This window comes from Desmodus rotundus, chromosome 4, assembly GCF_022682495.2.
Source record: "Desmodus rotundus isolate HL8 chromosome 4, HLdesRot8A.1, whole genome shotgun sequence".
NCBI lineage: Eukaryota > Metazoa > Chordata > Mammalia > Chiroptera > Phyllostomidae > Desmodus > Desmodus rotundus.
In genome coordinates, this window is record NC_071390.1 from 84,567,818 (window position 1) to 84,584,508 (window position 16,691).

At 36.4% G+C, this 16,691-nt stretch overlaps 1 protein-coding gene and 1 pseudogene across 5 annotated transcripts in view; both read right to left on the reverse strand.

Annotated features, from left to right (window-relative positions):
- FAM13A (family with sequence similarity 13 member A) overlaps window positions 1-16,691 on the reverse strand; it is a 278,405-nt gene that overhangs the window by 182,381 nt on the left and 79,333 nt on the right. For all 5 annotated transcript variants that reach the window (XM_053922889.2, XM_071221261.1, XM_053922887.2 and 2 more), the window contains one exon: window positions 233-386. In XM_053922889.2, the coding sequence (XP_053778864.1) occupies window positions 233-386 (154 nt within the window). The remainder of the gene's footprint in view (window positions 1-232; window positions 387-16,691) is intronic.
- LOC112317894 (U4 spliceosomal RNA) lies at window positions 374-498 on the reverse strand (annotated as a pseudogene).

Genomic DNA, 16,691 nt, shown 5'->3' on the forward strand with positions numbered 1-16,691 from the left:
TTGAGATGATTTTATAGCAGCAAGGAAACATCAGTTCAAATTATTCTCCAATCTTAGAAGAATACAAACACTTGATACAGAGAATGGACTTCATAAAAAGAATTAAATAAACATAGGAATGATAGTATGGAGTTATATCCATATGGAATTTTTATGACAAAGAAAGATTTAAATAAATGACTTCCATGCAAAATACAGCAATACTGAAAATTAAATAGCATTTTTTACTTACTTTTACTATGACAAGCTTCATTTGGTTCTCACACCTCTGGTTATCACTTTCTGTGCATTCTACTTCAAACAGGGTATTGTACTTTTCTAGTATTGTAGCCATTATCTTGTTGCAGAGGTCTTGTTCTTTCATGCATTCAATCCCAGGTGGCACACTAAAAATAAGGGGGAAAATTGAGAGGAATTACTTTGGGAAAAGTTTTCAATTAGCAATAATTGTGCCTCAGATAAACCTCACTGGCTACGATACTGCCACTGCACAAAGCTGAGAGGAATTACTTTGTAAAAACAAAAATGCCAGAACAGCTATTTCAGGCTTATAGTTTGACATCTCAATGACTGAGCAGACTTCTTAAAAGGACATATGGGATTTTCAACAGGCTTTATGGCACAGGTGCTAAATACAAGGCCCGCCGGCCGAATCTGGCCCTCCACCTTGTTTTATCCTGCCAGGAACTTTGTTTCTACCTGACTGCAGTGCCAAGCTCCTTGCCGCTAGTTAAGGAGTAGTTACATTTATAGAGTCCTAAAATTACATTCGGCCCTTTGAAGGCAACTGTGAGGCTGATGTAGCCCCTGGTGAAAATGAGTTTGACACCCCTGCTTTATGGTAACACATATGATGTTGTTGGGACAACTGCTGATTCCCAAGATGTGACTCAACAGCTTGTATGGAATAAGAAAAGTACCTGTTGTTTAGGAAGAAGTTATAGGTTAACATGGGTGCCATAATGCATTGTATATGTTAGGAATTGCTACATGTAAGGTAACATGTACATAAAAGTAAAAGCCATAAAGAACAAGTGTCATGACAAAAGAATGGGTATTTTATTATGACAGAAATACTCAGGCATACAAATAACAGTGATGCAATCTTTAATGATCTCTTAGATAATGCACAAAAAGTACAAAAATTAGAGGAAAAGATGAATACTGCTGGGAAAAAACACTGATACTTGTTGAAGCCAAGTGACACATAAGATTTATTAAACTATTCTGTCTTCTTTTTGGTATGTCTAAAAATTTCCATAATTTAAAAAAAAGTGGGAAAAAACCCTCTGAATGTAGAAGATACCACAATATAAATAAGATAAATATCTTCTCAGTAAGATTAGTAGAATACAAGGTCTGGAAAAAGTCCAACCATTTTTAATATAACGAGATCAGTTTGCATGACAACAATGTGACCTGGCAGCCAAGGAGAGTGGTCTGGAATGAGCATGCATGAACAATGATGACTTCACTGTACTAGTGAGTGGGGGCAGTAGATGCTGTTGAGTGAGCATGTGTGGCTGTTGCATTCAAAATGACTGAGCAACCAGGGCAATGAATCTGCATCAAATTTTGTTTTAAGCTTGAACAGTCCTCCGTAGAAACTATTTTGATGATTCAGAAGGCCACAGCTATGGGCAACTGGTGATTGGCAGCTTCATCACAACAAAGTGCCCGCTCGTGCATCACATCTCACGCAGAGTGTTTTGGCAAAACATCAAATCACCCAGGTGACTCAGCCCCTACAGCCCAGATTTGGAGCCCTGCAACTTTTGGCTTTTCCCAAAACTAAAATCACATTTGAAAGAGAAGAGATTTTGGATCATTGATGCAATTCAGGAAAATATGACGGGGCAGCTGATGGCAATTGGGAGAACTGTGTGAAGTCCCAAGGTGCCTACTTTGAAGGGGATTGAGGCATCATTGCCCTATATACAAGATTTCTTGTATCTTCTTCAACAAATGTCTATTTTTCCTCGTACATGGCTGGATACTTTCTGGACAGACTACAGCATGTAAAGAATTCCTACTAACAATAAGAAAATGAATTTTTAAAAAAGAGACAAAACATGAGTTTAAAAACTTATAGAGGAAAATATTGATACTTGGTCAGTCAATAATCGTATGAAATGATATTTAACATCATTGAGTAATCTGTGTATTCCCAGGGAAACGCTTTAAAAAGACCTAAAAACACCTTAAGTTTACACCTTAGGCTCATCTTGGCATAAAGATGTCTACACAATTTTAAAAAATACCAATAAAAATAAATACAGCAAAACCTGAGGGAAAAGAAGAAAAGGAGAATCTGACTTCCAGAGTTATCACAAAGTACACAAAGTAACAGGAAAGTACGGCTTATTCAAGGAAGAAAACATGTTGACAGAAACTGTCCCTCAAAAAAAGACCTAATGGCAGATATAATACAGATGTTGAAAGAACTGTTTAAATCTAACAATAGTCAGGGGGGAGTGGGGAGGGGACAGTGAAGAGAGGGGATTACAGGAACTACTATAAAGGACACGTGGACAAAACAAAGGGGGAGGGTGGAGGTGGGGGAGGGAGGTGGGTTCAGCTGGGGTGGGGTGGAGGGATGGGGAGAAAAGGCATACAACTGTAATTGAATAACGATAAAAATTTTAAAATAAGAGAAAGAACTGTTTAAAGATGCCCCCCAAAACTAAAGGGAGATGTGACAAAAGTCAAGAAAATAATATGTGAATGAAATGGAAATATCAATAAAGTCCAAAAAGAAGCTGAAAGAAATTCTGGAGATGAAAAGTACAATGTCTACAATGAAAAATTCACTAGAAGTATTCAAAGGCATATTTGAACAGCAGAAGAAAGAATCAGTGCACATGAATATAGGACAATGGAAATTATTGAGACTGAGGAACTGGAAGAAGAAAGATTAAGAAAAGAAGACAGAATCTAATGGACCTGCAGGATACTAGCAAGTGGACCAACATACTAATTATGGGAGTTCTAGAAGGAGAAGAAACAGGCAGAAAGAATATTTGAAGAAATAATGGCTGAAAACGTCATGATGAAAGACACGAATATAAAAATCAAAGCAGCTCAGAAGACTCCAAGAGACTCGCATCGAGACACATTACAATTAAACTTTTGAAGGACAAAGAGAAAGAGAGGGTCTTGAAAGCTGCCAAGAGATCACATACAAGGGATCCTCAATTACACTGTCAAAATATTTCTCATCAGAAACTTTGGATGTCAGAAGACTGATATATCCAAAATGCTAGAACTAAAACTTGTCAACTAGAATTGTATATCTGGCAAAAATGTTCTTCAAAAGAGAGGGACAAATTAAGATGTTCCCAGATAAACCAAAGCTTAGGGAGTTAGTTAGCCCTAGACCTGGCCTGCAAAAAATGCTCAAGGAAGCACTGCACGGTGAAATGAAGGGACACGGAATAGTAACTTGAGGCCTTATGGAGAAAGAAGGATCTCAATAAAGGTAAATATATGGGCAAATATAAAACCTAGTATTATTGTAACAGTGGTTTGTAACTGCTTTTTAAATTTTCTACATGATTCAAGACACTACTACATTTACGGTACACAATTAATTAGTGTTAAAGCCAGTAATACTGTAACTTTGATTTGTAACTCCAAATCTTGTTTTCTACATGATTTAACAGACAATGCACTTAAAGGAATTATTAGTCACCCTAGTAGCAAAAGCAGACAAGGAACCTTCAAAAAAAGGACATTACAGGCCAATATCCCTAGTAACCATAGATACAAAAATCCAAGACAAAATATTAGCAATCTGAATTCAACAATACATTAAGAACATCATACATTATGATCAAATGAGATTTATTCTAGGGATGAAAATATAGTTCAATATCTGCAAATCAATCAGTATGATATACCACATTAACAAAATAATAGATAAAACTCATTTGATCCTCTCAATAGATGCAGAAAAAACATTTGACAAAACATCCACTTATGATACAAATTCTCAACAAATGGGTATAGAGGGAACACACCTCAAGATAGTAAAGGTCATATATGATAAGGCCACAGTTGACATCATACTTAACAGTAAAGAGTTGAAAGCTTTCCTCTAAGATTAGAAACAAAGATGTCCACACTTGTCACATCTATTCAAAAGTTTTAGAAGTCCTGGCCATAGCAATCCAGGCATGTGTCCTAACTGGTGTGGCTCAGTTGGTTGGGCATTGTTGCATAAAGCCAAAGGTTGGTTGCCTGTTTGATTCCCGTCAGGGCACATGCCTGCATTGTGTTTTAAAAAAAGGCTTAAGTAGGTAAAGAAGGAGGAGATACTTCATTTGTAACCTCTCTTTGTACTGTCATCATCTGATTCATCAATACTTTCAGAATACTTTCAGTTCACCAGAACTGAATGTACCTAACTGCATTATCACTAGATCACATTACACAATCTTGTCCACATTCATTCCATGCAAATAAATGCTGACATGCTGAGACAGTCTCTCTTACGTAGTTCTTTGCAAAATAGAAAAAAAAAATCTATAAAAGTAATCACTGAAAGTCAGGCTTAATAAACTTTATAAAAGGTAAAAGTTTCCAAATGTATGTTGTCCTATGAGTCTACTGTAATCAACCTATATTCATTTATGTTATAACTACAATAGGGTATAAATGAAAAACTGGAAGATTTTTAAGAAAGATAACACTCAATAATAAAGTTCCTAATGTTTCTTGGAATTGAGGTGAGGCTATGGAAACAAAAATTTCCAGAAGTGTTTATGTACCTGGCTCTACCTTAGACAATATTTTCTTTTTTAAAAACTACTGATGTTGGTGTTTCCAGGTATTCAATTTACATTAAGCATGTCAGCTTTCATTCTCCCTGCTCACATTGCAGATTCTATAAATAGTGCCACTTATTAATTAATCCAAGTGATGAGTCAGTCTTTTCTCCTCAAAAGCACCAACAGAAGATGAAACTTCCTAAATGAAATTTCTAGAATACTACATGAACAATTACCCAACTATGTCTACATAATAATTAATATTCTGGGGAACTTGAAAAAATTTACATAAATTATTTAGATATTTTTCAAATATCCGGATGTCTGACATTGTGTTACCAATCATTTGGGTGGGTAAATAAAAAATAAATTTTTTAAAAAATAAAAAATTTTTGCACACACCACCAAGCTGTGATTGGAGGGACCAGTGACCTGGGAATTGGGAGGCCTGTGGGAGCACAGGGACACAGATACTTCCCCCCTGCCGCTGGCCATACCCCTCCAACTCCCAACACTGGAACCAGAACCAGAAGGTGGTAGGTTGCTCAGGTGATTCCCCGCAGCCCTCGACTGAGGTATCATTTTTACCAGAGCCAGAAAGCTATTTTCAAGAAAATTGAATAGATCAGCACATGCAGCTGTGAACCAGCTCCTGCTGGGCTTCAGTAACTGCTCCTAAGAAGGGGTTTCACACGTGGGAAGTGTGGGAAGTGTCCTTGGGGTGAATACCACCCAGGGCATGGCCTGGAGCCTCCCAGCCTGGAGTTGGCAGTGTCAGAGGTCACCACGTGCACTCCTAGAAAATCTGGCTGTGGGAGGAGGGCAGGGTGGGCAGGCCAAAGGGATCTCCAGGACCGTCAGCCAACGTGGACCCCACCAGCAGGAAGAGCTAGGCATCTGATTTTTAGAAAAAGCCACTTTGGAGCAAAAAGGGGAAGACAGAGGCAGACCCTTGACTCTCATCTCTGGCTGAGCTAGTGGCTCCAGGGAGCAGGAAGTGAAGCACCTTGTACAACAGTATACAAGATGTGGAGCGCAGAGTGATTCTCTGTCAGTCAGCCAGAGGGAAGAACCCACCAAAAAAACAACCCAACAACCAAAACCCAATTACAACCACATAAAAGGCATAAAGGGCAGCAAAAGAGCATTAAGTTCAGGGGAGCAAGGAGATTGTACCACTGAGTCCCACAGGTCTCCTACCACAGATCACAGCAAAAAGACAGTGAATCAAAGCAAATAAATCTAACAAGCAGGAAAAAAACAAGAGTCATCTAAAATGGGGAAACAAAGAAACAACCCCCAATCAAAAGGAGAAAAAATCCCCAGAAAGACTACTGAATTAGAAGCAGGTTAGATGAAGCAGAGGACCAAATCAATGAGCTGGATGACAAGGTAGAAAAAAATTTTCAATCAGAGCAAAAAAATGAAAAAAGACTAAAAAAGAACAAAGAGGGGTTAAGGGGTTAAGGGAACAACATGAAACATAATAATATCCATATCACAGAAGTACAAGAAGGAGAAGAAGAGCAGCAAGAGACAGGAAGCCTGTTTGAAAAAATGATAGACAACTTCCCTTATCTATCATTACAATGATGAGAGAAAAAGTCACACAAGTCCAGGAAGCACAGAGGGTCTCAATCAAGAGGAATCCAAAGAGGCCCATTGCAGGAAACATCATAATAAAAATGGTAAAATTCAAAGACAAAGAAAGAATCTTAAATACAGCAAGGGAGAAACAGTAACATACAAGGAAGCTCCAATAAAGCTAACAGAAACACTACAAGCCAGAAAAAAATGGCGAGAGATTCTAATTAATGAAAAGCAAAGGCCTGTAACCAAGACTACTATACCCAGAAACACTATCAATTAAAATGGAAGGTGAAATGAGTTTCCCACACAAAAGAAGGCCAAAAGATCACAACTACACCAAACCAACATTGCAAGTCATGCTAAATCCTATTGATAGGTAAATAATTGCCATTTACCTATCAATAATAACCTTAAATGTAAATGTACTAAATGCTCCAATCAAAAGACATAGGGTAGCCAAATGAACAAAGAAAACTTGACCTGCATATATGCTGCCTACAAGAGACCCACCTCAGAACACAACACCTACACAGACTGAAAGTGAAGAGTGGGAAAAAAATATTCCAAGCAAATGGACAGGAAAAAAAAAGCTGGGGTAGCAATACTTATATCAGACAAAATAGATTTGGAAACAAAGGCCATAAAAAGAGACAGAGAAGGGCACTTCATAATACTGAAGGGAAGAATTTGCTAAGAACACATAAACATCATAAACATACATGCACCCAACATAGGAACATCCAAATATATAATGAAAATCTTGGAGGACTTCAAGAAAGAGATAGACAGTAACACACTTATAGTAGGGGATTTTAACACCTCACTGTCAACAATGGACAGACTTCCCAAAGAAAGAATCAAGAACCCTATATCTTGGCATTGATCAACACTCTAAGTCAAATGCACTAAATTGATATCTATAGAGCATTTCACCCCAAAGAAGCAAAATATACATTCTTTTCAAAGGCACGTAGAGCATTCTCAAAGACAGACCACATGACAGGACACAAAACTACCCTCAACAAATTCAAGAAATTTGAAACCATATCAAGCATTTTCTTGGATCACAATGGCTTGAAAGTAGAAACCAAAGAAACCAAAGAAAAAACCTCAAAAACAGCCAAATTCATAGAAACTGAATAATATGTTATTACACAATGAATGGGTTAACAACAAGATCAAGGAAGAAATCAAAGAGTTTCTGGAAACAAATGAAAATGAACACACACAGCCCAATACCTATGGTAAACAGTGAAGGAAGTCCTGAGGGAAGTTTATAGCAATATCTAAAAAAGATAGAAACACTTCAAATAAACAATCTAACCCTACAACTACAAGAAATGGAGGAACAACAAACAAAGCCCAGAATGAGTAGAAGGAAGGCAATAATCAAGATCACAGCAGAATTAAATGACATAGAGACTAAGAGTAATTCAAAGGATCAAAAAATCCAGGATGTGGTTCTTTGAAAAGATAAACAAAATTGACAAGTCTTTAACTAGATTCATGAAGAAAAAAACAGAGAGGACTCAAATAAAGAAAATCAGAAATGACGGTGGAGAAGTTACAACTGATCCCACAGAAATACAAAGGATTATAAGAAATTACTACAAAGAACTATATGCCAAGAAATTTGAAAACCAGGGCTAAATGAACAAATTTCTAGAAACATATAACCTTCCAAAACTGAATCAGGAATAAACAGAAAGCCTGACTAGACAGATAACAGTTAGTGAAATTGAAGCAGTAATCAAAAAACTCCTGGCACACAAAAACTCTGGACTGGATGGCATCACAGGAGAATTTTACAAAGACACTTAGGGAAGAGCTAACCCCTATCCTGCTCAAACTATTCCAAAAAATCCAAGAAGACAGAAGACTCCTGAACTCTTTTTATGAGGCCAGCATCATCCTAATTCCAAAACCAGATAAAGACACAACAAAGAAAGAAAATTACAGGCCAATATCGCTGATGAATATAGATGCTAAAATCTTCAACAATATATTGGGAAACTGCATCCAGCAATACATTAAAAAGACCATAAACCATGAATCAAGTGGGATTCATCCCAGGGATGCAAGCATGGTACAATATTCAAAAATCAATAAATGTAATACACAGCATAAACAAAAGGAATGAAAAATTACATGATCATATCAATAGATGCTGAAAAAGCATTTGATAAAGTACAGCACCCATTTATGATAAAAACACTCAGCAAAGTGGGAGTACAGGGAGCCTTTATTATTATGAATATAATAAAGGCTATATATGAAAAAGCTACAGCCAACATCATAGTCAACAGGCAAAAACTAAGAGCTTTCCCTCTAAGATCAGGCACAAGAACAGGGTGTCTGCTTTCACTACTTCTATTCAACGTAGTATTGGAAGTTGTAGACATAGTGATCAGACAAGAAAAAGAAAAACAGCATCCAAATTGGAAAGGAAGAAGTAAAACTGACATTGTTTGCAGATAACATGATAGTGTACATAGAAAACCCTACAGACTCCACCAAAAAACTACTCAACCTAATAAAACTACTCGGCAAAACAGTGATCCCACAAAGTCAATATTCAGAAATCGAAGGCATTTTTGTACACCAACAATGAAATATTAGACACAGAAATTAGGAAAAAAATCCCATTTACTATAGCAACAAGAAAAATAAAGTACCTAGGAATAAATTTAACCAAAGAGGTAAAAGACTTGTACTCAGAAAACTACACAACACTGAAGAAAGAGATTAAGAAAGATACAATAAATGGAAGCATATACCATGTTCATGAATTGGAAGAATTAACATCATTAAAATGTTCATACTACCTAAAGCAATCTATAAATTTGATGCAATCCTTAATAAAGTACCAATGACATATTTCATAGATATATTACAAATATTTCAAAAATTTATATGGAACAATAAATGACCCAGAATAGCCTCAGTAATTTTAAGAAAGAAGAATAAAGTTGGAAGGATCAAAATACCTGATATCAAACTATATTACAAGGCCACTGTAATCAAACAGTCTGGTAGTGGCATAAGAACAGACACATAGATCAATGGAAGAGAAGAGAGCGCCAAGAAATAAACCCAAGTCTCTATGGCCAATTAGTATTTGACAAAGGGGGCAGGAGCATAAAATGGAGTAAAAATAGCCTCTTCAATAAATGATGTTGGTAGATCTTGACAGGTACATGCAAAAAAATGAAACTAGACAACGAACTTACACAATACACCAATATAAACTCAAGATGTAAAAAAGATTTAAATATAAATTGTGACACTATAAAAGTCCTAGAGGAGAACATAGGAAAATTTCAGATATCTCATTCACCAATATTTTCAGTGAAATGTCCCCTATAGCATGGAACATACAGGAAAGAATAAGAAAGTGGGAGTTGATTAAATTAAGAAGCTTCTGCACGGCTAAAGAAAACATCAGCAAAATAAAAAGTGAACCAACCGTATGGGAAAATGTATTTGCCAACAATACCTTGGACAGGGGTTTGATCTCCAAAATATATAAACGAGTCACATAACTCCACATCAAGAAGGTCAACAATCCAATACAAAATTGCCAAAGTGCTTGAATAGACACTTCTTCAAGGAGGACACACAGAGGGCCCAGAGACATATGAGAGGATGCTCAGCATCACTAGCCATCAGAGAGATGCAATTTAAAACCACAATGAGATATCACCTCAAACTTGTCTGTATGGCTATCATTAATAAATCAACAAACAACAAGTGCTGGTGAGCTTGTGGAGAAAAGGGAACCCTAGTGCATTGTTGGTGGAAATGCAGATTGGTACAGCCACTGTGTAAAACAATATGGAATTTCCTCAACAAACTAAAAATGGAAGTCCCTTTTGATCCAGTGATTCCACTGCTGGGATTATACCCTAAGAATCCTGAAACACCAATTCAAAAGAACTTATGCACCCCAATGTTCACAGCAGTGTTATTTACAATACCCAAGTGCTGGAAACAGCCTTAGTGCCCATCAGTAACTGAGTGGATCAAAAACTATGGTACATTCATATAATGGAATACTACACAGAAGAAAGAAAGGAGGAACCCCTACCCTTCATGACAGCATAGATGGAACTAGAGAGCAGTATGCTGAGTGAAATAAGCCAGGCAGTGAAAGACAAATACCATATGATCTCACCTATAAGTGGAACCTAATCAACAAAACAAGCAAGCAAGCAAAATATAAACAGATATATGGAAATAAAGAACAAACTGACAGTGACCAGAAGGGAGGGGGGAGGGGGATAATGTGAGAAAGAAGGGGAACATGTACAAAGGACCCACAGACAAGGACAATGGGGTGGAGATTGTCTTTGGGAACAGGGGTTGGATGGGGCAGGGGAGAGCAACAGGCAGAAAAAAGGGGGAAACTGTGAACAACAATAAAAAAATAAATTTAAAAAAACTTAAAAAAATAAAAGATTTTAAAAAAACTTATACTGGATAAGTAGACATGTTTCAATCTCTAAGATATATGGTTTCAACCAAACTAGTGAAAAAGTAATAACTGATTATTATTCTTAAGAATAGTTATTAAGCTTGAAATGATAAAAATCATTAGAACTTAATTGACATACTTAAGAACATGAAGATTGGAATACCTTTAATTATCATTTCCCAAACAAGCACTTGTGTCATAAAAAATTTCCTAAAGGAAAACAAACCAATTCATGGCCTGAGAAAATGGAAGCATAAGAGGAAGAATTCAGCACTTGCACAGCTGTGCAGATGGAAAAGGAAAGATGCGGGAAAAACCTAATGCTCAAAGAGTCCCCAAGATCAGGGATTTAACTGCAATCTAAGTAAAAAGTGGGCTGCTGTAGGGAGGCTCCAGAGTGGAGGGAACTAGGGTTCACTGGGTGTACCCCAGGAGTTGTTGCTATTGCAGAGAGAGAGAGAGAGAGAGAGAGAGAGAGAGAGAGTGTGTGTATGTCATAAAAGAGTCAGTTAATAAACTGTCTAGATTTTAAATTGATGACATGATAGAAGTCAGTTAAATATTTCTGGGATGTGCACTATTCACTCAAGAGTAATTATTAACCTTTCTGGCCACTGAAATGTGAATGGATAATATCCTTAAACAAAAAAGAATGTAAGTGTTCATCAAGAGGGAAGTAAATTACAAAACATAAAGGAATGCTACAGTAACTTACAACAGTGGTGTATAGATTAGTATTTGCTGACATAGAAAGATGTTAATGACATTATTTAAATGCTAAAGTTAGTAACAGTATACTAAGTGTGAATATTTCTTTTATGTAAAATGCATTAAATTTCTGTGCAGATATTTCTAAAAGAATATTCAGAAAAAATGTGTCACTGGGTCACTGGGTAATTTTTATTTTTTACTTTTGCCCTTTTTGATATTATTTTAGTCACTTAAAAACAAGTGATATTTTAATGAAACTAATAATGTTGCTTGGAAATTTTTTGAAGTGATGAAAGTATGTGCCTCTATGAAGCTTAAAAATCAGATAGCAGTATCATTACCTCACCCAGATGAAACAAACAACCTTTAATAAGATGTTCACTTGTTCTCTAGCAACAGGTTGGCCACCCAGAAAGATTACTAATACACTGTTTCATTTGAAACCTTTTCAGTAAAGACAAGATAACTTCACCTTCGTATTTCCTATAGTGAAACAATTTTCATTGGTAAAAAAGGCATTACTAAACATCAAACTGTATACTTTACATGAATAACTTTTATAAAAAGTACACAAAACTATACTATGTGAAATATAAGGAAGCCTCTTCTACCTCTGAGTAGTAAGTGGCGTTCCTACATGTGATTCTTTTGGAAGATATATGACCTGTATACTATTAGAGCAAATAAATTAAAATCAGTTCCCTGATAGCACTGAAAATTAATTTTATACCCAAATTTTGTTACACAGTGTGGTTAACCTTAAAAAAAAATGTTTCTACTGAATAAGTAATGCTGATGAGTGTATTCTTTCTACCTTTGTAGAATGTTTGCAATTTCCCTAGAGTAATAAGAGCAGGGTCTCCTTTCAAACATTAAAAAAAAACATATTTTCATAGCTTCTAGTTTATATGTTTAAGAGACCAGACAGTTCAGTTGGTGCTAAAACTTACACCATACTGACATCAAAGGTATTTCAAGGTTGCAGACATCCACATTTACTTCATAGGTGCAAGTGGTGAATGAGTCATCTGGTGGGCAAGCCAATGAATAAACAAATGCTTAGAGTAAACTGCTTGGTGTACAGTACACTCCTCAGGCAGGTCCCATTGAACAATAACACCAATTAAAAAGCAGCTGTAAACAACTCTCTATGTGCCAGAAAACTCAATAGGTTTGATTTCCATTCAACAAATAGAATGTGGGAGATCGGGGTGGGCTGGGCAGGGCAGTGGAGAGTAATGGGGGGAAAATGGGGACAACTGTAATTGAACAACAATTAAAAAAAATTCAAAAAAAGAAAACTCCCTGAATAGTCAACAAGAAAGTAAAGTAGCTGCAATCTGCCTACACAGGTTAGGCAGCAGGATATAGTGATAAGAGTTGATCTGCATATCTCTCATATGACTGAGAACAACCACAACCATTAATTTAATAAATATGTAAACAGTTTTTGATTCAACAAATATTTACTAAGTATTATTTTCTTTGCTGGTGAGAAGTGCTTCAGACAATACCAAGACTAAGAGCAGGAGAGCCCTGTCCTACTATGGGAGTTTACATAATGTGGTAAGGGGTAAGAAAATTATATAAATATAATGGAATATTTCTCTAAGAAAGGTACAAATATCTTAGTTCAAGATAGGTCACAAGAGGTGAGAATTATGTATTTTGGGGGTTGTCTATTTGGAAGTTAAAAAGTAGCATTATTATTATGATTAGGAAAGGACTCCTACAGGAGAAGGTATTTGATACCGGACTTAAAGACTAGGTAACAAGTTAATACAATCATATTCTTCTAGAGTCTCCTCACAGAGAACACCGACCAGTAGGCAGAGTAAATCAAGAACCTAACATGCATTCTGCTCTTTCAACAAAATATTTAACAGACTATCTACAAAGATGTATTTGCATGCTGGTATTAGTATTCTTCCTGCCTCTACTGATGTAATGAGAAAACAATCACGGCACAACTCCACATTCTTCCCATCTTCTTTCCGTTTATAATTGAACAGGCAGTACTAGGTATTTTACACTTTACCTTACATAAGAAATTCTACAATTTAAGCAGCTGTAATATTCCAGGTTTCCTGCATGATGAGCATTAGGTCATTCTTTGCCTTCAGTGGAAATGAGACAGTATAGAGACTTGGACTTGGGAATGGAAAAAAAAGTGTCAGGTGGCCAAGAAGCCAAGGTAAGAAGACCTGGTGAGACACTGGACTGGCTGACCACAAGAAATGTCACCACTCCTTCACTCCCTGCTCTAAGAAACAAAAAGCAGAATTTTACCTCCCTATACTAACTGCTTGCTTTTACTACCTTGACACGGACAAGTCCACAAGTCTACTTTTTGCCAAAAGCCTGTCTTTTTGTGCAAGCCCTCTTTGTCCTCAGCTTATAAAAGCAGTCAAGCAGAGTCAGGCCCTGAACATGTTCAGAGGGCCTTCCTTTCCACTCTGCTGCCTCCCCTGCGCTCAAGCGTAGGCTTGGTAAGATCTGTCTGGAAATTTCTCTGGGTTTTCCTGTTGATTTCTATCTTGGAGAATCCAAAACCCCCAACACTACTAACAGGACTAACAGTGCCTTTCACCGAGAGAGAAACATAAAAAGACAAGACATCTGCGGGTTATACATGAACTACAAGGTGATCCAAATAGACTCTGGGTTTGCTCCTCTATCAAAAACATGCAGTGAATTTCTCTGTCAAACAAAATATCCCTCTAAGGACAGAGTGGAAAGTAAAGAGCAATCCTTTTAGAACATTATAAAGGAAGAAAAAATGTTCTAATTTTATGGCTAGTTAAGACACTGAAAAGAAAGTTAAATATAGGCAAAACTATTTTATATAAAGACCTTTATGAAAAAAAATTGTGGTTAAAAAAACACATAGCAGAAAATTTTCTGTGTTAACCATTTTAAGACTATTGTTGAGTAGTGTTAAGTATATTCACGTTGTGAAGCATTTCTCAAGAACATTTTCATCTTGGGAAACTTAAATTTTACAGTCAATAAACAACTTTCCTTTTCCCTCATTGCCCAGACCCTGGCAACCACCATTCTACCTTTTGTTTCTAAGAATTTGAACAGATACCTCATATAAGTAGAATCACACAGTACTTGGCTTCTTGCAAGTACATTATTTCACTTACTGTATGTCCTCCAGGTTCACCCATGTTGTAGTTTGTGTCAGGATTTCCTTCCTTTTTAAGACAAATAATATGCCCTTCTATGTATATACCACATTTTGTTTATCCATTCATTCATGGATGGACAAGTGGGTTGTTTATACTTCTTGGTTATTTTGTATAATGCTATGAACATTCATGTACAAATATCTTCTTGAGACCCTGCTTTCAATTCTTTTAGATAAATACCCAGAAGTAGGGTTGCTACATCACATAGTAATTCAGCTTTTAAATTTTGAGGAACAGCATGAACCTTACTACACCATAGACCTTTGGTGTACTTTTTGACTACTAATGTGGTTTCCAAACTTTCTGCCAAGAGCCTGGACTAAATATGCCCAACAGAAATTTTCATTTTTTATCTTATTATCTACTGCATTCCATTACAATATTCATTATTTTTAGTCCATCCTGATTCTGTTATTCTATGTTAAAAGGAATCACATTAGTGCTTCTACCAATGAACCAAAATGAAAAAATTCTTATAGTTAATAAAAAAGGTTAAATTGAATTAAACACTACAAGTCTAGTCCAAATATATGCAAAACCAAATAATCCAGTCACTACAGTGGAATCTAGAAAATTATTATCCTTTCTTGTTAGTACTACCTCAGCACCTTGATTTTTTTACTCCAGGGCCCTTCTCATGTTTTGTAATTACAGAGTAGAAGACAAGAATCCAGATTCTGAGCCTTGTATTCAGGTTCAAACCTTGGCTTTTTATATTATTAGCTGTGTGACAATGTGTAAGTAACTGAACACACATGTGTTTGTTTCTTCATTTATAAATTTGGGATAACATAACCTAATTTATAGAGCTGTTGTTAGGATTAAATGAGTTAATATATGTAATTTGTTAGAATAGTGTAGTGGCTAAAAAACAGTTACCTGTGATTATTACTATAATTATTGTTACTGACTTGTATAGTGTTTTTGTCTCTCTTCGTCCACAAAAACATAAGCTCACTGAGGGCAGAGAGCATGTCTCGGATCCATCTACTGTATATCTGGTGCACAGTATGGCAACGGTGACATAGTATGTGCTCAATAAAAAGTCAGGAATACTCATTTCCTTCCAAAATCATATTCTTCAGTAATTTTTAAAGTATATTTTATTGATTATACTATTGTAGTTGTCCCATTTTCTTTCTCCCCTTTATTCCTCTCCACCCTATACCCCTCCTCCCACCAGCATTCCCCCATCTTAGTTCACGTCCATGGGTCGTACATATAAGTTCTTTGGCTTCTCCATTTACTATATTATTCTCAACCTCCCACTGTCTGTTTTGTATCTATTATTTATGGATCTTATTCCCTGTACCTTTTCCCCATTCTCCCCCCTTCCCATCCTCACTGATAATCCTCCATGTTATTTTCATTTCTGTGATTCTGTTCCTGTTCTAGTTGTTTGCTTTGTTTGTTTTTGGTTTTGGATTTTAGGTTCAGTTGTTGATAGTTGTGAGTTTGTTGTCATTTTACTGTTCGTGTTTTTGATCTTTTTTTCTTAGATAAGTCCCTTTAACATTTCATTTAATAAGGGCTTGGTCACGATGCACTCCTTTAACTTGACCTTATCTGAGAAGCACTTTAGCTGCCCTTCCATTCTAAAAGATAGCTTTGCTGGATAGAGTCATCTTGGATGTAGGTCCTTGCCTTTTGTGACTTGGAATACTTCTTTCCAGCCTCTTCTTATGTGTCAAGTTTCTTTTGAGAAATCAGCTGACAGTCTTATGGGAACTCCTTTGTAGGCAACTGTCTCCTTTCCTCTTGCTGCTTTTAAGATTCTATCTTTAATCTTGGGTACCTTAATGATGATGTGCCTTGGTGTGTGCCTCCTTGGGTCCAACTTCTTTAGGACACTCTGAACTTCCTGGAGGTCTATTTCCTTTGCAGATTGGGAAGTTCTCCTTCATTATTTGTTCAAATAAGTTTTCAATTTCTTGCTCTTCCTCTTCTCCTTCT